The 23,466-nt window shown below is 48.3% G+C and overlaps 3 protein-coding genes across 3 annotated transcripts in view; all 3 read right to left on the minus strand.

The window, feature by feature from the left end:
- Positions 1-3,040: 3,040 nt before the first annotated feature.
- On the minus strand, positions 3,041-3,994 carry LOC123346967 (olfactory receptor 6B1-like). Its single transcript, XM_044984402.1, has one exon. It carries the CDS (start codon positions 3,920-3,922, stop codon positions 3,041-3,043), a length of 882 nt encoding a protein of 293 aa, XP_044840337.1. The 5' UTR covers positions 3,923-3,994.
- Positions 3,995-4,952: 958 nt separating this feature from the next.
- The window catches only part of LOC123346295 (olfactory receptor 10A7-like), a 42,728-nt gene continuing 24,214 nt past the window's right edge, over positions 4,953-23,466 (minus strand). Inside the window, exons 2-3 of the transcript XR_006572967.1 lie at positions 5,315-5,461; positions 4,953-5,052 (exon numbers count right to left, since the gene is read on the minus strand). The gene's annotated coding sequence lies outside the window, so the exon portion shown is untranslated. The remainder of the gene's footprint in view (positions 5,053-5,314; positions 5,462-23,466) is intronic.
- On the minus strand, positions 21,222-22,336 carry LOC123346296 (olfactory receptor 6N1-like). The gene has a single exon (XM_044983629.1). It carries the CDS (start codon positions 22,334-22,336, stop codon positions 21,356-21,358), a length of 981 nt encoding a protein of 326 aa, XP_044839564.1. The 3' UTR covers positions 21,222-21,355.

Genomic DNA, 23,466 nt, shown 5'->3' on the forward strand with positions numbered 1-23,466 from the left:
GCTGCTTGGACTAATGAGGGAGCAAACGGACACGCTCCGGCGCCTTGTGGATGTTCTGCAGGACCGCAGCCAGGAGGACAGAGCCCCCCCGCAGTGTATCTGCAACCGCCCTCCCCCGCCAAAAAGTCCCATACCTCCCGTCACCCAAAGTAACCAGAAGGAGTGGCGCCAGGGGCCGTGAAAACTGTCACTGCACCCCAGCAGAGTGCTCAAGTACACAAAAGCTCTCATACCCTAATTTTTGAGAATTCCTTCCCTTCCTGACTCACCCTAGCCCCAGTCCCAGTTTCATCCCCTGACTGTCTGGTTAATTATTAAAAATACTTTGCTGTTAATTACTGTTTCCGTCATGCTTTTTTACACAACGCTGCGTTTGAAGGGGTGGGTGGGTGGGGAAGGGGGTAGGGTATTGCATAGGACAGTCACCTTTAGCAGGGTACAGAGACGGGGGCAGGATCAGCAGCAGGTCACACACACAGTGCAGTCAGTAGGCACCCTGGTCGGTATGGGAGGTGGTTTCCAGGTTCTGTGTGGGTGGGGGGTACGTGACTTTGTAGGGGGGGAGGGGGGTTACAGATCTCATGCAACGGTCCCTGTCCTGGACCACAGAGCCACGCAGCAGAGGAATCTGTATCCGTCCTCCCCCGCCACAAGGCCACATAGCCCCCGCACACAGAGTCCCAAAAAGGAGGGATGGCAGGCTCCGTTGAAACAACCGGTCCAGCACTGCAGACCGATCTGGGAGCAGGAGCCTGTCATTCCTCGAGTTTAGAGGTGGTCTTTACATCACCGCACACCCTACCCAGCACAGTCTGCGTCCCAGTTTCAACCCTTTAATGCAAAGTCATCAATAAAGAAACCTTTGTAAAGTTACAGTGGAACATGTATTTTATTTTTAAATGTGTGTTAGAAGTGGGGGAAGCGGGGTGGACGGGGTATGTAACTGCAGATGCTGGTCAACAGTAACTTGGTAAAGAAACAGGGGCAGGTTCAGCTTCTCTGTAAAGAAACTGAACAGTCACAGGTCACGCTGCTCGCTGCTCGCTGGTATTTGAAGAGCTCCTTGTCGCTGTGCAAGGCGCCTGCATAGGGCTTCACGAGGCAGGGCATTAGCGGGTAGGCTGGGTCCCCGAGGATCACTATAGGCATCTGCACATCCCCAAGAGTTATTTTGTGGTCCGGGAAGAAACTACCTTCCTGCAGGCGTCTAAACAGAGCAGAGTTCCTGAAAACACGCGCGTCATGAACTTTGCCTGGCCACCTGACATTGATGTTGGTAAAACGTCCCCCATGGTCCACCAGTGCTCGCAGCACCATTGAAAAGTAGACCTATTTCTCAGCAGCTGACTGTGGAAGAGGTGGACGATAAAGTGCGAGGAGTTGACAACGGCCATAACTGCCGCGGGCTCCGTGCTCGCAGTGCTGTGGTGCCCGTGCTGTCACTGAGCAGAAAAGTGTACGAACAGATTGCCCGCAGGCGCTTTCGGGGAGGGAGGGAGGGCGTGATTGACGGTTCAATGATGACAGTTACCCAAAACCACCCTCGACACATTTTTTCCCCCAGCAGGCATTAGGGGAAATCCCAGAATTCCAATGGGCAGCGGGGAGTGCGGGAACTGTGGGATGGCTTCCCACAGTGCACTGCTTCCAAATTCGACGCTGGCCCCGTTACTGTGGACTCACACAGTCGAATTAGTGTTTTTAGTGTGGATACACAAATTCGACTTCATAAGGTCGATTCCACAAATTCGACTTAAGTTGATTCGAAATAGTCTTGTAGTGTAGATATACCCTAAACTAGGAGGAGAGGTAGATATGCTGGAGTGTAGGGCTAGGGTCCAGAGTTACCAAGACAAATTGGAGGATTGGGCCAAAATAAATCTGATGACGTCCAACAAGGACAAGTGCAAAGTCCTGCACTTAGGACGAAAGGATCCCATGCACCGCCAGAGGATGGGGACCAACTGGCTAAGTGGCAGTTCTGCAGAAAAGGACCTGGGGATTATGATGGATGAGAAGCTGGATATGAGTCAGCAGTGTGCTCTTGTTGCCAAGAAAACTGATGGCATATTGGGCTGCATTAGTAGGAGCATTGACAGCAGATTGAGAAAAATGATTATTCCCCTCTATTTAGCACTGGTGAGGCCACATCTGGAGTAGTGCATCCAGTTTTGGGCCCCTCACTACAGAAAGGATGTGGACAAATTGAAGAGCGTTAGCTCAGCAGAGGGAAATAAAAATAATTAGGGTGCTGGGGCACATGACTTCTGAGGAGAGACTGCAGGAACTGGGGGGTTCCAAAGAGACTGGAGCTTGGCTGTTCTCAGTGGTGGCAGATGACAGAACGTGAAGCAGTGGTTGAATATTAGGAAACACTATTTCACTAGGAGGGTGGTGAAGCACAGGAATGAGTTACCTAGGGAGGTGGTGGAAACTCCACCCTTAGACATCTTTAAGGCCTGGCTTGACAACGCCCTGGCTGGGATGATTTAGTTGATGTTGTTCCTGATTTGAGCAGGGGGTTGGACTAGATGACCTCCTTTTGTCTCTTCTAACCCTAAACTTCTATGATTCTGTGAAGCCTTAGCCCTACTCAGAAATATTGCTATGGAAACTTAAGAAAGTCTGAATTTGAATACAAGACCTTATTATCTTACGTAGATAAACAAGGAACAGGGGAGATATCCAGGGATTTATTTTCATTGTTAGTGGATTTTATGCCTTACACAATGTCAGCTCTGTGTGGTTTCAGATGCTGTACACACTCCTCACAGAGGGTGAACACTTAGCCAACACCCTGGAGAAAAATACCCTCATACTGTGTGTATCAGTGCTGAACATGAGAGAGTGACAGAGCTGTCAACATCCTCACCTTCCTGGATCACACAGCAGGGGATCATAAAGACTGTCTCAGTAACTCCATGCAGATCATCTCCTTTTCTTTTTCACATTAGTGCTGAGATTTTCAATGGGAGATTTCAAGATAATTTTAATGGGGGCTGATTGCTTAAATCACCCAGGCAGCTTTGAAAACCTCAGGCTAAGTTATTCTCTTGGAGCCTCTGCACGTTTCAGTGAAAGCCACATATTTACTGACAGCTTTGCACAAGGCTTCCTTGACTTCTCTGTTTCTCAGGCTGTAGATGAGGGGGTTTACCAGGGGAGTCAGGACCGTGTAGGAAAGGGAGACCACTTTGTTCAGGTCTCGCAGTGTATCATGTTTCGGTAGCAGGTATACAATCATTGCGGATCCATAGAAAATTGTCACCACAATGAGGTGAGAAGAGCAGGTGGAAAAGGCCTTTTGTTTCCCGGTGGTGGAAGGGATTCTCAGGATGGTGGCAATAATGTACACATAGGATATCAGGGTTAGTAGGAATGGAGGCAGGGTGAATATGGAAGCTATTATGAAAGCCAGCAATATGACCAGGTGGGTGTCACTGCAGGAGAGTTCCATCAGTGGGATGGAATCACAATAGAAATGGTCAATTTCATTTGGGCCACAGAATATTAACTGTGATAGGAATAAGACAAAGATGGCAGTAACCAAACAGCCATTTAACCATGACCCAGCAGCCAGCTGGAAGCAAAACCTGCTATTCATAAGAGTTGAATAGTGCAGGGGTTTACATATTGCTAAATACCGATCATAGGACATCACTGCTAGGAGATAGCATTCTGTACATGCCAGAGAACCAAAGAAATACATTTGTGTGATACACCCATTGACTGAGATGGTTTTGTCCCCAGTCAGGAGACTGGCCAGCAACCTGGGCAGGATGGTTGAGGTGTACCAGGTCTCCAGGCAGGACAAGTTGCCCAGGAAGAAGTACATGGGGGTGTGCAGGTGCTGGTCAGCCACAACGAGCACCACGATGAGGGTGTTCCCAACCACGGTTGCCATGTAGATCACTTGGAACATCAGGAAGAGAAGAATTTGCAGGTCAGGGAGATCCCCAAATCCCAGAATGATGAATTCTGTGATGGCCGTTTGGTTTCCCCAGTCTCTGAATGCCATGGTTTGAGTCCAGGAACAATAACACACTCTGTGCAATTGAATTGGAAGAACATAGAGTTAAAAGTTAGTCAAGTTTCATTAATTAATTCCATTACTATTCGGAATCTCTCCTTCCTGTCCTGATTATAAGCTGCAATTTTAAACCTAAATGTAGAGTTCAGAGCAAAGTGCCAGAAGTCTCAATTTGAGAACAGAATATTTGTAGTCATGTAGACCAGCCTCCGCCATGATCAGAGCAATCACTACTGGAACAGCCCATATCTCTGGTAGCCGAGAACTGATATAACAGATCAGACTATTTCTTCATCCACCATTATACGCCTTTAGTGACATCATAGAGCTTAACAATGATGCTTAAATGCTGTATTTCATTTCTGGCAATGACCAGAATCACGCTGTGTCTTAGGAGTCAAAATCAAACAACTAAAATCTTGGACTGAGCTTTTTCAATGCGGTCTAGAGTTCTTAGGCACTGACCTTCTGTTAGATTTATTTCTATTAATTCTAACAATATATCCTGGTATATTCAGCATTTCAGTGCCCTGTAGGAAAAAGAACAATTTTCGCCCCCCTCACAAGAGATCAGTTTATGCCCTAAAATATGAAGTGGTGTAAATTCTCCCTTAGTTCCTCTGGTGGTGATGCTGATGTGGTGAGGGACTGGCAGTGCCTTCTCTGTTTCCTGACATTGACTATGCAGCAGTAATAAAATACAGCTCTTTGGAGGGTGGGTCTTAGGAAGGAGCAGAACCAGGCTGATGTGCAACCCTAACTGGGAACTGACCCTCCCCACTCCATAATGATTGTGGGATGATAATACAGGAAGAAGAAAGGTGCTGGGGCAGAGGAGGGGAAGGGGAAAAGATGCTGTCCCTCACCTCGGAGTCTAGAAACAATCTGGCATGCGTGATCTGGGGTAATAAGACTCTATCTCCACTTACCACCCCATTGAGGCACACATGAGCCAGATCTTCTGCTGGTGTAAATCAAGGTAGCTCTATTTTTGTCAGTGGAGCAGATCCCCAACTGAAGACCTGTAACAAGACATGGATCTCAAACTCCAACTCTGTGAAAAGGTGCTATGAACACTGACTGGGACTGTGGTGGGAAGGTGAGGCTAAAACTGTTTGAATTCACCTATAGAATAGCTCTGTATTGCTCAAAAACTTCACCAATAGGAGTTGGTCAAATAAAAGATATTACCTCACCTGCCTCATCCCTCTAATATTCACAAAGCACATTCATGCCGCTGTTTAGAAGGTGGTATAGAAATGCAGTCAGGAAGATGGTGCTCACCTGTAACCACAGGACAGCCCAAGCTTGAAGTGACGAGCTCTTGTTTCTCAGGGGTCGGCAGCCAGGACTCACGATCCTCAGCAGAGGTTCTTGTCTCTCCTCTTTCTGCAGGAACTGGATTTTCTCAGAGAAGAGACCTGCAGTTACCTGAAGGGATAAACTGGTGCATTTGATCTTTGTTTGGAAATGGGGCTTCCCCTTTCATTTACCAAGTATAATGCTCCCTCATATTTGTATTCTGTCTTCATGCTTTTTAATATGGTCCCACTCTAACCTTTCTCCCTCTTGGTTCATTTTGTGTCTCCAAAGCTTTGTAGCTAACAATGCCCCATGTGATTTGCAATTATACAAGTCCCATTGTACATCATTTTTTAGTCTAACGATCCTTTGTGGAAAATATTTTAGATCATGAACAAACACCAGCTTCCATTCTTGGGAGATGCCTGTCCAAGGTGATGGGCTGTTATAATGTACAGTAGAACCTCAGAGTTACGAACTGACCAGTCAACCACACACCTCATTTAGAACCTGAACTACACAATCAAGCAGCAGTAAAGACCAATAATAATAATAATAAAAATTAAAAGCCAATACAGTACAGTACTGTGTTAATCATAAACTACTAAAAAAACTAAAGGGAATGATTAAAAAAAATGTGACAAGGAAACTTTCTGTGCTTGTTTCATTTAAATTAAGATGATTAAAAGCAGCCTTTTTCTTCTGCATAGTAAAGTTTCAAAGCTGTATTAAATCAATGTTCAGGTGGAAACTTCTGAAAGAACGACCATAACATTTGTTCAGTTACAAACATTCCAAAGTTAGGAACAAATTCCATTCCCAACATGCTCCTAGCTCTGAGGTTCTCCTGTACTTGCACTGCCCCTTTATTAGTATTCAAGATATGCTGCCATCTAATGGGCATTTTTGGAAATAGCTGCCCATATCTCAGTCTTACAGCTTGCTACCACCCACTTTCCCATTATTGTATTGTAGGAACTTTACACTTCTCAAGCACTAAGGGGGTTGGAAAACCGCCCCCGAATTTAGAGCGGCTGAAGTGGTTCCCACCCCCCCACACTTGATCAGGAGACACACAGATTAAGCGCCGACCAGGTGTGTACCACTGGAACACGCAATGCATAGAGCACCAATCAGGGGAGGGGGCGAGGAGTTGGATTGGGGTTGCACATGTGCATAATAGAATGATTTATGTAACCATTATAATAAAAGGACGTGGAAAACCCCCGCTTGGGGCGCTCCACTGGAACAGACTGACGGACTTGGCTTTATTTATTGCAACATCTGGTGACCCCGACGTGATTCCCCCTGCTCACCGGCTGGAATAGCCCTCGGTGCACCGAATCTCGCTGAAAAAGCTTCATTCCGTGAGTATGGGGGGGAAACAGTCAGCTCAGCAGAAAGTTCATGCGAAAGAGCTGCAGGCTATCATGCAACAGGCTGGCAGGCCAGTCTCCCTGGGTCAGTTAGAACAGCTACTTGCTGAAATCAATCGCCAATGTCCTTGGTACCCGGATCACGGGTCACTGTCGGTAGATGATTGGATAAAGATAGGGGCGACACTGCACGCGGAGCCTCGAGCCGCGGTGCAGTGGCTCCTGCTTTGGCAGCGATGTAAGGAGGCTCTGGAGACAACTGGGATTGGAGCGTCCTCCAGGGCTATCCTTCTCGCCCCCGTGCCTTCGGCCCCCCCTCCTTACCCTCGGATCTTGCCCCCCAAGCCGCCTGAGACGGTACCCGAATGCCATGATGCATGTCCGGGTGCGGATGGCTCTTCACGGCCGAATTTTCTCCTGTCCCCTTTTCAGGCAATGATACAGAGGGAAAAGGAAAAAGGGGAATTAAATGGGGAGGAGATGAGAGAGCTATTGGCTGCGTTCCCAGTGACACATCGCCCTGGCAACGCAGAGGGGGAGGTTGAAGTGGAGATTACAGCCCTCCCCTATTCCGTTCTCCGAGAGGCGAGACGAGCGGTTACTGAGTCTGGATTGAAATCCACCTTTACCCGAGGCATGTTAGAAGGGATTGCAAACGGATATAGCATGCTCCCCCAAGATTGGAAGGATCTTTGTAGGATGCTTTTAAGCCCCGCGCAGTATGTTATTTGGGATAGTGAATTTCAACAGGAAGCATTACAACAGGGGCGGGCATCGGGGGGGGCCTATACTCCCGAGCAGCTGTATGGAGCAGGACAGTTTGCCAGCATACGGGAGCAGGCTGCGAATATCCCTCTCGTAACGCTCCAAGTTGTGGGGCGTTGTGTTTTAAGAGCCCTGTTCAAAGTACCGGTGACAGGGAAACCCTCCCGGTCCTTTACCGTTACCCGCCAGAGCCCTCAAGAGTCGTATGTGGAATTTATTAACAGATTACAGGAGGCTATTCAGAGGCAGGTAGATAATCCTGACGCCCAGTGGGAATTAATGAGGAAACTCGCTTATGAGAATGCTAATGTGGACTGCCGCAAGGTGTTACAGTCCATTGTGACCAAACCGGAGTACACTCTGGCAGAAATGCTAAAAGCGTGCACAGATGTGGGCACTCAAGTGCATCAGATGAATTTGCTGGCAGCAGCCATGCAGAAGGGGTCCAAACCCCAGGGAAAGTGTTTTAATTGTGGGAAACCAGGCCATTTTAGGAGGGAGTGTCGGGCCCCTGGGGGGGGGGGGCAATACCGGGACGCAACAGCAGTCCAATAGGCCAAGGTCTATTTGTCCCCGATGTAAGAAGGGTTACCACTGGGGAAATCAATGCCGTAGCAATCCCCCGCTCCATGCCCAGCCTCCGGGAAACTGGGCAACGGGCGATCCCCCAGCCCCGGCCCAAAGGTGGGAGGAGGCACCGCCTATGATACCCCGGTGACCACCCTAGGAAGTGCGGGAATTGATTTGTTGTTGCAGGAAGATAGGGAGCTCACTTTCCCCGGGGAGGTGGTGGCGATTCTTACCCAACTTTCTGGACCCCTGCCCCCGGGCACTATGGGGCTAATCCTCCCTCGTTCCCATGCTGGAAAACATGGCATTCAGATAGTCCCCGGGGTAATAGATAGTGATTATAAGGGAAGTATTTATGTCCAAATCTGGGCTCATATGCCAAAACAGCTGCATCGAGGGGATTCATGGGCCCAGATGGTGATCCTTCCCTTCTGTTTGCCCGCAGGGGGAACAAATGTGACCCGGGACGCTGGGGGTTTCGGGTCCACCTTAGCGAAGGCCCATCCTCAGGTGGCGGCGATCACTCAAGCAATAGGACGAGCAAAATTTAAGCGTACCTATTACTGCAACGGTATCCCCCTTGAAGGGCTGGTGGATACTGGAGCTGACGTTACAGTCATCTCCGCTCGGCAGTGGCCGTCCACCTGGGACAAATCCGAAGTGCCAGCTATTTGGGGAGTGGGCGGATTGCAGGCTGCTCAACAAAGCACCCGATGGATTGCTATAACTCCGCGACAAGGGGGAAAGGAGATTCTCCTTAAACCCTATATCATGGATATTGCTGTATCCCTATGGGGAAGAGATTTGTTAAGCAAATTTGGATCACATCTTACCATTCATGACTGAGTTTACTGCCCTTCCCCTTTTTGGCTAACACATTTTGTTAGTGCCTGGCTGAGTCCTGCCATTTTCATAGCAGCTTTTTTTGACTGTCCGCCAAGCCCCCCGCTTTCTTGGCTGTCCGCCAAGCCCCTCTTTCTTGGCTGTCCGCCAAGTTTTAGCTGTGCGCGGTGTCCTTGACTGTGGCCAGTGTTTTTTCTCTGTAGCTTTTTTCAGTTAACTCATTCTGTTCTTTTCGGATCCCATTGATAGTTATGCATTTTTCCATCAAAATGCTAAATTTTTAGTGAAGCATTTTATGATTTTTTTAATTTAGGCCCAACGTATTGTTCAAACCTGTAATCATTGTGCAAGTCTTCATCATTACCCCGAACTGGGTGTTAATCCCCGCGGCCTTCAATCCAACTAAATTTGGCAAATGGATGTCACGCTTTATCCCCCTTTTTCTCCTTGGAAATATTTACATGTTACCATTAATACCTACTCTCATTATATTTGGGCCACCCCCCGACGGGGCGAACAGGCCAAACACGTGATTAATCATGTTCTTGCTGCGGTGGCCGTTATGGGCCGCCCCCGACAGATAAAAAACGATAACGGCCCCGCCTACGTTTCTCACAGGTTTGCAGATTTTTGCACGCAGTGGCAAATTAACCACGTTTTTGGTATTCCGTACAATTCCACTGGTCAAGCCATTGTGGAACGAACCAATCGTACACTTAAAGAGTACCTGATAAAGCAAAACAAAACAGTGGGGGATGATGGGCCAACCCTGGGAGCCAAGCAAAACCAATTAGCGATAGTATTGTTTACCTTAAATACTTTAAATATTTTTCAAAATTTTACAGCCACTGAACGACATTTTAAGACGGAAACCCCGCTCCCACGCCCATCTGTCAAATATAGGCAGAGCCCAGACCCTAAATGGTATGGCCCCGTTCCATTGATAACCTGGGGACGGGGGCATGTCGCTGTGCTTACTCCCACAGGTCCGTTGTGGGTCCCTGCCAAAAACGCGCAACCGTGTCACGATGATGTGGCATTAAAGCCCCAAGAACCCGATACCCAACTTCAATCTGAACCTAACCGAAACCTTTCAAGCGTGCCGAGCCACAAAGACGGCACCAAAGGTTACCTGGGGGCAGATGAAGCGACTGGCGCAGCAGGCTCAGCAAATGCTGGAGAATAACAAGGCCGAGCCTACCCCCAAAAGTTTTACTGCTGCTATTTTTGCCTGTTTGATTGCTAATTCTTTTATTATATTGTTGTGTTGTTTTTGTGTGTTACCGGCTAGGGCCGAACTCGAATTGCATAGCCGCATGCATTATAATATATGGGCTTGATTTGCGGTCCTTGCCAATCAATCCTCCTTTTGTTTACAGCAGGCCCCTGAGATGCATGGCCTGTTGGGCACCTGCCTGGTCCCAGTATGTAAGGCGCCGGGCAGTGCTGCACATGCAACGGGGATGTCTAATTTTATAAATGTTACCGAGATTCAATATTTTTCAATGAGCCTATGGGGCCAGGCCACTTATGTGAAACCCGCGAGTGCCCTGTCCCTTTTTACCCCATGAGTAGCCAATTATTAATAGCTTAGTCGATTGGCATGTGCTTTAGCGAAAAATATTAATTATATGTCTGCCGCCTTAGCCTTGCTGAATCAAGAACAGGAGGAGCTTCGCAATGCCATATTAGATAATCGAGCGGCAATTGATTACCTGCTATTGCTCAGCCATGTGGGTTGTGAGGAGGTATATGGCATGTGTTGTTTTAATCTAACGGACAATTCTAAACAGATTCAAGCACACATAGATAACCTCCAAGAACTGGCACAACACATTCAGCAGGACAGGAACCCATCATGGTGGGATGACCTCTGGGCGTGGCTGCCATCCATGGGATGGGTCCGAACTGTTTTGCAATATGCTTTGATTGTTATTGCCTGCTTGATTGGTTTTTTTTTGCTTTGCTCAGTGTATTCCTAATATAATTAGGATGTGTTTTACACCCTGTCGGCGCAAACCCCTGCCTACACCCCAAGCCGTCATGTATGCATATAAAATCATGAAACATGCGGACCAGGCACGGGTCGACAAAACAGAAAAGGAGGGGATGTAGGAACTTTACACTTCTCAAGCACTAAGGGGGTTGGAAAACCGCCCCCGAATTTAGAGCGGCTGAAGTGGTTCCCACCCCCCCACACTCGATCAGGAGACACACAGATTAAGCGCCGACCAGGTGTGTACCACTGGAACATGCAATGCATAGAGCACCAATCAGGGGAGGGGGCGAGGAGTTGGATTGGGGTTGCACATGCGCATAATAGAATGATTTATGTAATCATTATAATAAAAGGACGTGGAAAACCCCCGCTTGGGGCGCTCCACTGGAACAGACTGACGGACTTGGCTTTATTTATTGCAACATTGTATTGGTGGCTGAAATCTGTTGGTCACTGGTCAGTATTTCTGACCTCCCCTCTCCCTCTCTTCCTCTACTATGATGCCATTTAGTGTCCATTTCCCAGCATGACAGCCTGTTACTCTGCTATCCTGTAGTGCATTCTTCTTTTAGCTTTCCCATTCTTGCCTCTTATTTCACCTGGTGCCCATTATTTAGTAGAACAGCCCATTTCTCACTATTTAACATCTGCTTCTATCCACATTCATTACACAGCATTGAGGTCCTTTTCTCTTCAGTGCTCTTTACTCACAACTTATACACCATGATCAGGGGCGGCTCTAGGATTTCCGCCACTCCAAGCAGGGCGGGACGCCGCGGGGGGCGATCTAGCGGTCGCCGGTCCCGCGGCTCAGGTGGACCTCCCGCAGGCACGCCTGCGGATGCTCCACTGGAGCCGCGGGACCAGTGGCCCCTCCGCAGGCACGTCTGTGGGAGGTCTACCGGAGCCGCGGTCCCAGCGGCCCTTCTGCAGGTATGCCTGCGGGAGGTCCGCCGGAGCCGCCTGCCGCCTTCCCGCTGGGACGCCGCCCCAAGCGCGTGCTTGGCGCGCTGGGGTCTGGAGCCGGCCCTGACCATGATACAGCTTCACCTCCCTTTTCACTTCCCTCGGTTGGTCATTTAGCAACACAACATCTCCTTTCTTGCCCTTCCACTTTGGCTGCTGTCCACTCGGCAGTACTGCTACACCTGTCCCATTCCTCTGCCCTCTAGTGGCCCTACACAGCATAATCTCATCTTGTCTCATTTCTTATCTACTGCTGGGTGTGCACTGTTCCAAATTATAGCCACTAGGAACCAAATCAAACATCACGATTGCAACATTAGTGGCTACGAGAGCAAGTACAAAAGCAGCAGCTTTCAAAGTATTAGCAGGGGTTTCCCCTACATCCCCTGCAACTGTTTCCAATGGAAAAGCGTAGATTGACCCTACAATGACCGAATCCCCATTGCTCTCCAGACTGAGATTCTCAGAGGCATCTATGGAAGTTAAGTTTCAGAGTAGCAGCCATGTTAGTCTGTATCTGCATCTAAGAAGTGGGTTTAGTTCTCAAACAAATTTTTTAGTCTCTAAGGCCTGGTCTACGCTACATGTTTATACCGAATTTAGCAGCGTTAAACCGATTTAACCCTGCACCTGTCCACACAGCGAATCCCTTTATATCAATATAAAGGGCTCTTTAAACCGATTTCTGTACTCCTCCCTGATGAGGGGAGTAGCGCTGAGATCGGTATTGCCATGTCGGATTAGGGTTAGTGTGGTCGCAATTCGACTGTATAGGCCTCCGGGTGGTATTCCACAGTGCACCATTTTGACCGCTCTGGACAGCCATCTGGAGTCGGATGCACTCGCCAAGTAGACAGGAAAAGCCCCGTGAACTTTTGAATTTCATTTCCTGTTCGCCCAGCATGGAGAGATCATCAGCACAGATGACCATGCAGAGCTCATCAGATAACAATGCAGTCTCCTGAGAATCGAAAAAGAGCTCCAGCATGGACTGCACGGGAGGTACTGGATCTGATCGCTGTATGGGGAGAGGATTCCGTGCTAACAGAATTCTGTTCCAAAATACGAAATGAAAAAACATTTGAAAAAATTTCCAAGGCCGTGATGCAGAGAGGCCACACCAGGGACTCACTACAGTGCCGTGTGAAAGTTAAGGAGCTCAGACATGCCTACCAGAAAACCAAAGAACGTCTGTGGCAGGGCCGAAAACATGATGCTTCTATGCCGAGCTGCATGCAATTCTAGCGGGGTCTGCCACCACTACCCCACCCCTGTCTGTGGATTCCGAGGTGGGGGTGGTAATCTCAGCCATGCCTGAGGATTCTGCAGACGGGGAAGATGAGGAGGAGGAAGAGGAGGACGAGCTTGCAGAAAGCACACAGCATTCTGTTCTCCCCAACAGCCAGGAGCTTTATCTCAGCCTGACAGAAGTACCCTCCCAGCCTTCCCAAGCCACTATCCCAGACAATGAAGCCATGGAAGGGACCTCTGGTGAGTGTACCTTTGTAAATATAAAACATGGTTTAAAAGCAAGCATTTTTAATGAATAATTTGCCCTGAGGAATTGGGATGCATTCACGGCCAGTACAGTTACTGGAAAAGTCTGTTAACATGTCTGGGGATGGAGCGGAAATCCTCCACGGACATCTCCATGAAGCTCTCCTGGAGGTACTCCAAAAGCCTTTGCAGAAGGTTTCTGGGCAGCGCAGCTTTATTCTGTCCTCCATGGTAGGACACTTGACCACGCCATGCATGTAGCAAGTAATCTGGTATCATTGCATGACAAAGCCTAGCTGTGTATGGTCCCGGTGTTTGCTGGCATTCAAGCAACATCCGTTCTTTATCTCGCTGTGTTATCCTCAGGAGAGTGATATCGTTCATGGTAACCTGGTTGAAATTCAGGAATTTAATTAAGGGGACAGAGATGGTTGGGCTGTTTGCCTGTGGCTTAAAAGAAATCCTTCCCTGCATTTAGCCAAGCAGCGGGAGGAGGCAGGGTTGACTGGCGCTAAGCTTTTTGTATTTGGCTAGCTGGGATCTTCCCTGCTACCAGCCACGCGGTGCGGGGGAGGGTGCCTAGCAGCGATCGTCCATGATACCAGCCATGCGGTGGGGGGAGGGGTAAAGTGATCATCCCAGAGAATTGGATGGGGGCGGTTCTGGTGCTGCACGTTAACAGGAAAGAAGCAGCACTCAACGGGCTTTGCTTGCTATTTGGGAAAGGAGGGCGCTGGATATATGAAGGCTGCAGAAGCCGAAAGACAATGGCTTACCATGGCCGCATGCATCCCGAAATCTGATGCCCGGACCTGCGTCTGTGATCTCTAACACCAAAGCCGCAGGCACTTAATATTAAAATGCAAAATGCGACCTTGTAGTGAGATCACACGTGCTATGTAAGGTGAATAGTGTTGTTCACCGTGAAAGAGTATAACCATTGTTCTGTAAAATGTATCTTTTTAAATACTTCTCTCCCTTTTTTACCTCCCTCCTGCAGCTGCAAATTTTTCAAGACTCCCTCCTCCGTCCCGAAGGCTATCTCAGATAAGGCGGCGGAAAAAAAAGACGTGAGACGAAATGTTCTCGGAAATCATGAAAGTGACCTGCAATGAAAGAGCTCATCTGACTGAGTGGAAGGATGTGGTATCAAAGGACAGGAAAGATGCCAGTGAATGTGAGGAGAGAAGAGATGTTCGAGATGAGAGGTGGTGGCAGGAAGATCAGAGGAGGCATGATGCAACGCTGGGGCTGCTGCGTGATCAAACGGACATACTCCAGCATCTGGTGGAGCTTCAGGAATAGCAGCAGGATCACAGAGTGCCGCTGCAACCCCTGTATAACCGCCCTCCCCCCTCACCATGTTCCTTAGCCTCCTCACCCACCAGACGACTAAGAAGGCGTGAGGGGAGGCTCTGTGCACCCGCCCATTCCACCCCAGTGGACAGCCCAACCAAAAGGCTGTCATTATTTTGAAATTCTTTTAGTGTCCTTTTCCTTCCCTCCTAACCTCCTCCCAAACCCCACCCGGGCTACCTTGTCAGTTCTGCCAACCTGCCAACCTGAAGCATATTCTCACCAGCAACTGCACACCGCACCATAGTAACTCTAGCTCAGGAACCAATCCATGCAACAAACCTCGATGCCAACTCTGCCCACATATCTACACCAGCGACACCATCACAGGACCTAACCAGATCAGCCACACCATCACCGGTTCATTCACCTGCACGTCCACCAATGTAATATATGCCATCATATGCCAACAATGCCCCTCTGCTATGTACATCGGCCAAACTGGACAGTCTCTAAGGAAAAGGATAAATGGACACAAATCAGACATTAGGAATGGCAATATACAAAAACCTGTAGGAGAACACTTCAACCTCCCTGGCCACACAATAGCAGATCTTAAGGTGGCCATCCTGCAGCAAAAAAACTTTAGGACCAGACTTCAAAGAGAAACTGCTGAGCTCCAGTTCATCTGCACATTTGACATCATCAGCTCAGGATTAAACAAAGACTGTGAATGGCTTGCCAATTACAGAACCAGTTTCTCCTCCCTTGGTTTTCACACCTCAACTGCTAGAACAGGGCCTTATCCTCCCTGATTGATCTAACCTCATTATCTCTAGCTTGCTTCTTGCTTGCTTATATATACCTGCCCCTGGAAATTTCCACTACTTGCATCCGAAGTGGGTATTCACCCATGAAAGCTCATGCTGCAAAACGTCTGTTAGTCTATAAGGTGCCACAGGATTCTTTGCTGCTTCTACAGAACCAGACTAACACGGCTACCCCTCTGATACTTGTCAGTTCTCTCCCTCTTTTTATAATTAATTAATAAAGAATACATGATTTTTAAATTAGAGTGACTTTATTTCCTTAAAAGCAGCAAAGAATCCTGTGGCACCTTATAGACTAACAGATGTTTTGCAGCATGAGCTTTCGTGGGTGAATACCCACTTCTTCGGATGCAAGTAGTGGAAAGCTCATACTGCAAAACTTCTGTTAGTCTATAAGGTGCCACAGGATTCTTTGCTGCTTTTACAGAACCAGACTAACACGGCTACCTCTCTGATACTTTATTTCCTTAGCAAGCAAGTGGTAATCAAAGGGGGAGAGTGGGTGGCTTAGAGGGAATGAGTCCATCAATGGGGGGTGGTTCATCAAGTAGAAATAAACACAACAGTCACACCGTACCCTGGCCCGTGATGAAACTGGTTTTCAAAGCTTCTCTGATGCGCACCGCTTCCTTGTGTGCTCTTCTAATCGCCCTGGTGTCTGGCTGTGCGTAATCAGCGGCCAGGTGATTTGCCTCAGCCTCCCACCCCGCCATAAAGGTCTCCCCCTTACTCTCACAGAGATTGTGGAGCACACAGCAAGCAGCAATAATAATGGGGACATTGGTTTGGCTGAGGTCTGAGCAAGTCAGTAATGTGCGCCAGCGCGCCTTTAAATGGCCAAATGCACATTCTACCACCATTCTGCACTTGCTGAGTCTGTAGCTGAACACTTCCTGACTACTGTCCAGGCTGCCTGTGTATGGCTTCATGAGCCATGGCATCAAGGGGTAGGTTGGGTCCCCCAGGATAACTACAGGCATTTCAACATCCCCAACTGTTATTTTCTGGTCTGGGAAGTAATTCCCTTGCTGCAGCCATTTAAACAGAGTAGTGTTCCTGAAGACGCGAGCATCATGAACCCTTCACAGCCATCCCACATGGATTTTGGTGAAACATCCCTTATGATCCACCAGTGCTTGCAGCACCATGGAAAAGTACCCCTTCCGGTTTATATACTGGGTGCCCTGGTGCTCCGGTGCCAAGTTAGGGATATGCAGTAATGAGCTGCTAAAATCTTAACAACCGGTTCTCTATAAAAAGTTCTGATTTAAAAGATGTGCCAGAGCATGTATTTTTTGTACCAATAGGGTTACCATACATCCGTATTTTCCTGGGAGGAATTTTTAAAATTTAAAAATTCCGCCCAGACAGCAATTTAAGAACCGAAAAGCTGGACATGTCCAGGAAAATGCGGCTGTATGTTAACCCTACCTAAAGTTCTTTTTTAAAAAGATGGGCCTGAACTAGAAATGAGCTCCTTTTCACACGTGTGGGTCCCCGCCACTCCCTTGCGGTGTGCTAGGGTGACCAGATATCCCTATTTTACAGGGACAGTCTCAATTTTTGGGTCTTTTTCTTATATAGGCTCCTATTACCTTCACCCTCTGTCCCGATTTTTCACACTTGCTGTCTGGTCACCCTAGGATGTGCACATGTGTGGGTCCCAGCTGCTCCCTGCCCCCCCCCCTCATTGAAGCAGGTGTGCAGGGTTAGTGCCCTGAGAACTGCAGGGCACCAGTGAACATGGGGCTGGCTGCAGACAGGGGCGTGGGGCAGGGCTAGCTGGAGGCAGGGAGTGTGACACGGGCTAGCTGCAACAGGGGCTGGCTGTGGGTAGGTGATGCAGACAGGGGCTAGCAGGGGGCAGCTGCGGGCAGAGGGTGGCTGTGGGCAGAGAGTGGCTGGGGCAGGGGCTGGCTGCGGCTGGGGGTGGCTGCGGGTGGCTGTGCCTGGGGGTGACTGTGGGTGGCAGGGGCAGGGGAGCAGGAGCTGTGGCAGAGGGTGGCTGGGGCAGGAGCTGTGGCAGGGGCTGTGGGCAGGAGATGCAGGTATTCACACGCGGGGAGCAGCTGGGAGCAGCCGGACGCATCCCGGGACCCACCAGGCAGCAGCAGGAGCCCCAGGGCCAGAGGTCCGAGGAGCAGCAGCAGCAGCAACTGGGCCAGGAGGCAGCCCACATGGCTCCCGCAGCAAAGCAAAGCGCCCCCCTGTGGCCGGGAGGAGGAATTACACCCTTCAAGCCAGAGCCCGTCAAAGCTTCCCTCACAGGGAAGCCAGTTTCCAAGCGGTTCTAAAACCGCTTCTAAATTTAACAACCGGTTCGTGCGAACCGGTGCGAACTGGCTCCAGCTCACCCCTAGGGATATGTGTTCCATGTATCGCCCCACCACAGTTAGGGAATCCCATTGTAGCAAAGCCATCCACTATGACCTGCACATTTCCCAGAGTCACTACCCTTGATAGCAGCAGCTTAATGATTGCTTTGGCTACTTGCATCACAGCGGCCCCCACAGTAGATTTGCCCACTCCAAATTGATTCCCGACTGACTGGTAGCTGTCTGGCATTGCAAGCTTCCAGAGGGCTATTGCCACTCGCTTCTCAACTATGAGGGCTGCTCTCATCTTGGTATTCTGGTGTTTCAGGGCAGGAGAAAGCAAGTCACAAAGTTCCATGAAAGTGCCCTTACACATGTGAAAGTTTCTCAGCCACTGGGTATCGTCCCATGCCTGCAACACTATGCGGTCCCACCAGTCTGTGCTTGTTTCCCGGGCCCAAAATCGGTGTTCAATGGCTAGAACCTGCCCCATTACCAGCAGGATCTCCAAAGCGCAGGGGCCCACGGTTTGAGAGAATTCTGTGTCCATGTTCTCTGGTCAGGTGTTCATCAGGTTATTGAGCTTGTTAACCCTTTACAGGTAAAAGAGACTTTAACCCTTAACTATCTGTTTATGACAGGTCCAATAAAATATATTATCTTGCCCACCTTGTCCCTCTAATATTCACAAAGTACATTCATGCCCTTCTTTGGAAAGTGCTATAGAAATGCAGTCAGAAAGACAGTGCTTACCTGAAACCACAGGACAATCCAAGCTTGAAGTGATGGGTTCTTGTTTCTCAAGGCTTGGCTGCCAGGACTCAGGATCCTCAGCAGCCACCAGAACATAGGTTCATCAGCTAAGGTTCTTGTCTCTCGTCTTTCTGCAGAAACTGGATGTTCTAAGTGAAGAGACCTGCAGTAACCTGAAGGGATGAATCGGTGCATTTTATCTTCGTTTGGGAAAGGGGCTTCCCCTTTGATTTACAAAGTGTAAATGCTCGCTCGTATTTGGATTCTGTCTTCAAGCTTTTTAATATGGTCCCATTTTAACCTTTCTCCCACTTGGTTCATTTTGTGTCTCCAAAGCTTTGTCGCTAACAATACCCTGTGTGACTTGCAATTATACAAGTCCCATTGTACATCATTTTTTAATCTAATGATCCTTTGTGAAAAATATTTTAGATCATGAACAAACACCAGCCTACACTTTTTGGAATATGTCTGTCCAAGGTGATGGGCTGTTATAATTTACATTAGAACCTCAGAGTGACGAACTGACCAGTCAGCCACACATCTCATTTGGAATCAGAACTATGCAATCAAGCAGCAGTAAAGACTAAAAATAAAAATTAAAATTAAATCCAATACAGTATAGTACTGTGTTAAATGTAAACTACTAAAAAAAAATAAAAGGAACATTTTAAAAAAAAGATTTGACAAGTAAAGGAAACTTTCTGTGCTTGTTTCATTTAAATTAAGATGGTTAAAAGCAGCCTTTTTCTTCTGCATAGTAAAGTTTCAAAGCTGCATTAAGTCAATGTTAAGTTGAAAACTTTTGAAAGAACCAACATAACGTTTTGTTCGGTTATGAACATTTCAGAGTTAGGAAAAACCTCCATTCCCAAGGTGCTCCTAACTCTGATGTTCTCCTGTACTTGTACCGCCCCTTTATTAGTATTCAAGATATGCTGCCATCTAGTGGGCATTTTTGAAAATAGCTGCCCATAACTCAACCATACAGCTTGCTACCACCCATTTTCCCGTTATTGTATTGGACACTGCAATCTATTGGTCATGAATCAGTACTTCTGAGATCTCCCCCCACCCCTCACTTCCTCTACTCTGCTGCCATTTAGTGTCCATTTCCCAGCATGACAGCCTGTTACTCTTTTCTCCTGTAGGGCATTCTTCTTTTTGCTTTCTCATTCTCGTCTCTTATGTCACCTGGTGCCCATTATTCATATAAAAGCCCATTTCTCACTACTTAACATCTGCTACTATCCACAGTTAATTACACAGCATCGAGGTCCTTTTCTCTTCAGTGCTCTTTACTCAGCACTTATACACCATGATACAGCTTCACCTCCCTTTCCACTTCCCTCGGTTGATCATTTGGCAACATAACATCTCCTTTCTTGCCCTTCCACTTTGGCTGCTGTCCACTGGGCAGCACCGCTACATCTGTCCCATTCCTCTGCCCTCTAGTGGCCCTACACAGCATAATCTCATCTCTCCTCATTCCTTACCTATTGCTAGGTGTGTGCTGTTCCAAATTATAGCCACTAGGAACCAAATCATACAACATCATGACTGCAACATTAGTGGCTATGACAGCGCATACAACAGCAGCAGCTTTCAAAGTATTAGCGGGGGTTTCCCCTCCATTCAGTGCATTTGTGTTGATGTGGGATCTGCTTCCAATGGAAATGCATAGATTAAACCTACCGTGACAGAGTCCCCATTGCTCTCCAGGCTGAGATTCTCAGAGGCGTCTATGGAAGGTAAGAGTCCAACTCCCATTTCAAAGTGATTTGGGTTCCTAACGCCATTAGGTCCCTTGGAAAATCCTTTCCATTGTGTTGGAGCCCTATGGTTCTCTCACCATTGCCCAGGTCCCTTACCTCTGGCCAAGCCCTGACGTGCTCCTAGTGACTGAGCCAGCGCTGCCATGTTAGGCACCACAGGAGCTCTGCCCGTTGGTAGGCAGTAGCTTTGTAAGGCACTTGGGGCTGACTAGACACAGTGTCCTGAGAACTAGCCCTCTCGGAACATGTGTTTGTTGCAGTGATTTCTGGGGGCACTGATTGTAACAGGTCCCCTCCCTTTGAACTTCTCTGTGCAGTTGGTGGCGGAAGAGCAGCAGCTGCCTTGAAGGGCTGAAGGCAGAGTCCCTCATCAGTGATGGTTTGACAGACCCAACCGCAAAAGTAGCCTCAGATCTATGTGTGCCTGGCAAAACCACAGCTGGGTCTGGAGAAAATCCCAGTGGACCTAACATGTGCATATACTTCTCTGTGGTTGCCCAGCCTCCCCGCCTCTAAGGGCCCAGTGAGCAGTTGCTTTGCTGGAGCTGGTCACAAGCCGGGCTTAGCTCAGATAAGAGCTATGAGGCTGTTCCTGGTGAAGTGTCCAGAGATCACTGCTGGGGCCTGGTTGTTTGCGTCTGGCCTGTGAGCGCAGTGAAGGTGGTTGATTTGCAGAGGGCTATGCTGGCAATAAGCACAATTTCAGAGGTGGCATATTTCCCAGGCTTACGTCCCTGCATATTTCCCAGGCTTACGTCCCCACATATGCTGCACCAGGAGTTAGTATTTTTATTGTCCAAACATTTATTTTGATCAAAAATGGCTTTTTTACAGATATAAACATTGGTTAAAATTTGGTCTCCATTCTGCTTAGTGACCAGTTAAAAACTACATGACGAGAATCTGATTATGGCCACCTCACTCCCTGGTCCTTCCACTGAGATGCACAACACTGAGTGCTGAGATTTTCAAAGGGAGTTTTCAACTTAATTTTAATGGGGGCTGATGGCTGAAATCATCCAGGCAGCTTTGAAAACCTCAAGTTACATTATTATGTAGGTGTATCTGCACGTTGTTGTGAAAGCCACATTTACTGACTGCTTTGCTCAAGGCTTCCTTGACCTCTCTGTTTCTCAGGCTGTAGATGAGGGGGTTTACCAGGGGAGTCAGGACTGTGTAGCAAAGAGAGAGCACTTTGTTCAGGTCTTTCAGTGTATCATGTTTCGGTAGCAGGTACACAATCATTATGGAGCCATAGAAAATTGTCACCACAATCAGGTGAGAAGAGCAGGTGGAAAAGGTCTTTTGTCTCCCAGTGGTGGAAGGGATTCTCAGGATGGTGGAGATGATGCACATGTAGGATGTCAGGGTTAGTAGGAATGGAGGCAGGGTGAATACACAGGCTATTATGAAATCCACCAATATGACCTGGTGAGTGTCACTGCAGGAAAGTTCCATCAGTGGGGTGCCATCACAATAGAAATGGTCAATTTCATTTGGGCCACAAAATAATAACTGTGATAGGAATGAGATTAAGATAATTACAGCCAAACAACCATTTAACCATGACCCAGCAGCCAACTGGAGGCAAAACCTGATATTCATAAGAGCTGAATAGTGCAGGGGTTTACATATTGCTAAATACCGATCATAAGACATCGCTGCTAGGAGATAGCATTCTGTACATGCCAGAGAACCACAGAAATACAGTTGTGTGATGCAGCCACTGACTGAGATAGTTTTGTCCCCAGTTAGGAGACTGGCCAGCAACCTGGGCAGGATGGTTGAGGTGTAGCAGGTCTCCAGGCAGGACAAGTTGCCCAGGAAGAAGTACATGGGGGTGTTAAGGTGTTGGTCAGCCACAACGAGCACCACGATGAGGGTGTTCCCAGCCACGGTTGCCATGTAGATCACTAGGAACATCAGGAAGAGAAGGATTTGCAGGTCAGGGAGATCCCCGAATCCCAGTAGGATGAATTCTGTGATGGCCGTTTGGTTTCCCCAGTCTCTGTCTGCCATGGTTTGAGTCCAGGAACAATAAATCAAGCTGTGCAATTGAATTGGAAGAACATAGAGTTAAAAATTAGTCAAGTCTCATGAATTAATTCCATAAATATTTGGAAACTCCCCTTCCTGTCCTGATTACAGGCTGCAATTTTAAAGCCTAAATGTAGAGTTCAGAGCAAAGTGCCAGAAGTCTCGGTTTATTTCTCAGGGTTTGAGACAAGGTGGGTGAGGTAATACCTTTTATTGGACCAACTACGTTGGTGAGAGACAAGTTTTCGACGACACAGAACTCTTCAGGGTTTGGCAGACAGGACTCCGGTTCATAGGCGGCAGGTTCGTATAATTTTTGGTGGGGCCCAAAATGGTGCCCTCCCCCCCCGCGCTCTCACCCTGTAAACTGATATAAAATGAAGCTACAATGCGTCAGCACCACAAGATTACAAGGGTCAATTAAAAGTGGAAAGTCAGAAGCAGCACTTGTCTATTAATACCTAATATACGGTATTAAATTTTGTTGCACCTATTGTGACAAAGTGGGAATGTTCTTAATGTTTTCTCTGAATACTGTGTGGGTGCCTCAGTTTCCCCTGCAAAGTGCCAACTGACGGTGTTGGGGACAAAGAGATCAGGTGGCCTCCTTGTCCGGAAGAGACACAAAGGCCAGATGAGGGAGTGTCAGTTTGGAGCTGGCTGGGGAAATCGGGAGAGGCCCAGAACTTGGGTCTGGGCTCCCCACCCCGCAAGATGGACCTGACTGAGGGGTCCTGTTTTCTGTACATACAAGCTCTGTTTTAGACTGTATCCCTGTCATCTAATAAACCTTCTGTTTTACTGTCTGGCTGAGAGTCACATCTGACTGCGGAGTTGGGGTGCAGGGACCTCTGGTTGCCCCAGGACCTGCCTGGGCAGACTCGCTGCGGAAAGTGCACAGTGTGGAAGGGCATGCTGAATGCTCCGAGGTCAGACCCAGGAAGGTGTAAGCTTCTTGCCCTGGAGACAGTATGCTCAGAGAGGAGGCTCCCCCAGAGTCCTGACTGGCTTTGTATGGAGTTGTTCCAAAGCATCCCAGCATCCCCTTCCACACCATGCGCTTCCCAGAAGTCTGCACAGGCACTGACACTCCCTCCTCTGGCCTTTGTCTC

The sequence above is a fragment of the Mauremys mutica genome, chromosome 12 (assembly GCF_020497125.1).
Source record: "Mauremys mutica isolate MM-2020 ecotype Southern chromosome 12, ASM2049712v1, whole genome shotgun sequence".
NCBI lineage: Eukaryota > Metazoa > Chordata > Testudines > Geoemydidae > Mauremys > Mauremys mutica.

Coding starts and splice junctions, on each gene's coding strand:
- LOC123346296 (XM_044983629.1), bottom strand. CDS start 22,336: ATGGCAGACAGAGACTGGGGAAACCAAACGGCCATCACAGAATTCATC.
- LOC123346967 (XM_044984402.1), bottom strand. CDS start 3,922: ATGTTCCAAGTGATCTACATGGCAACCGTGGTTGGGAACACCCTCATC.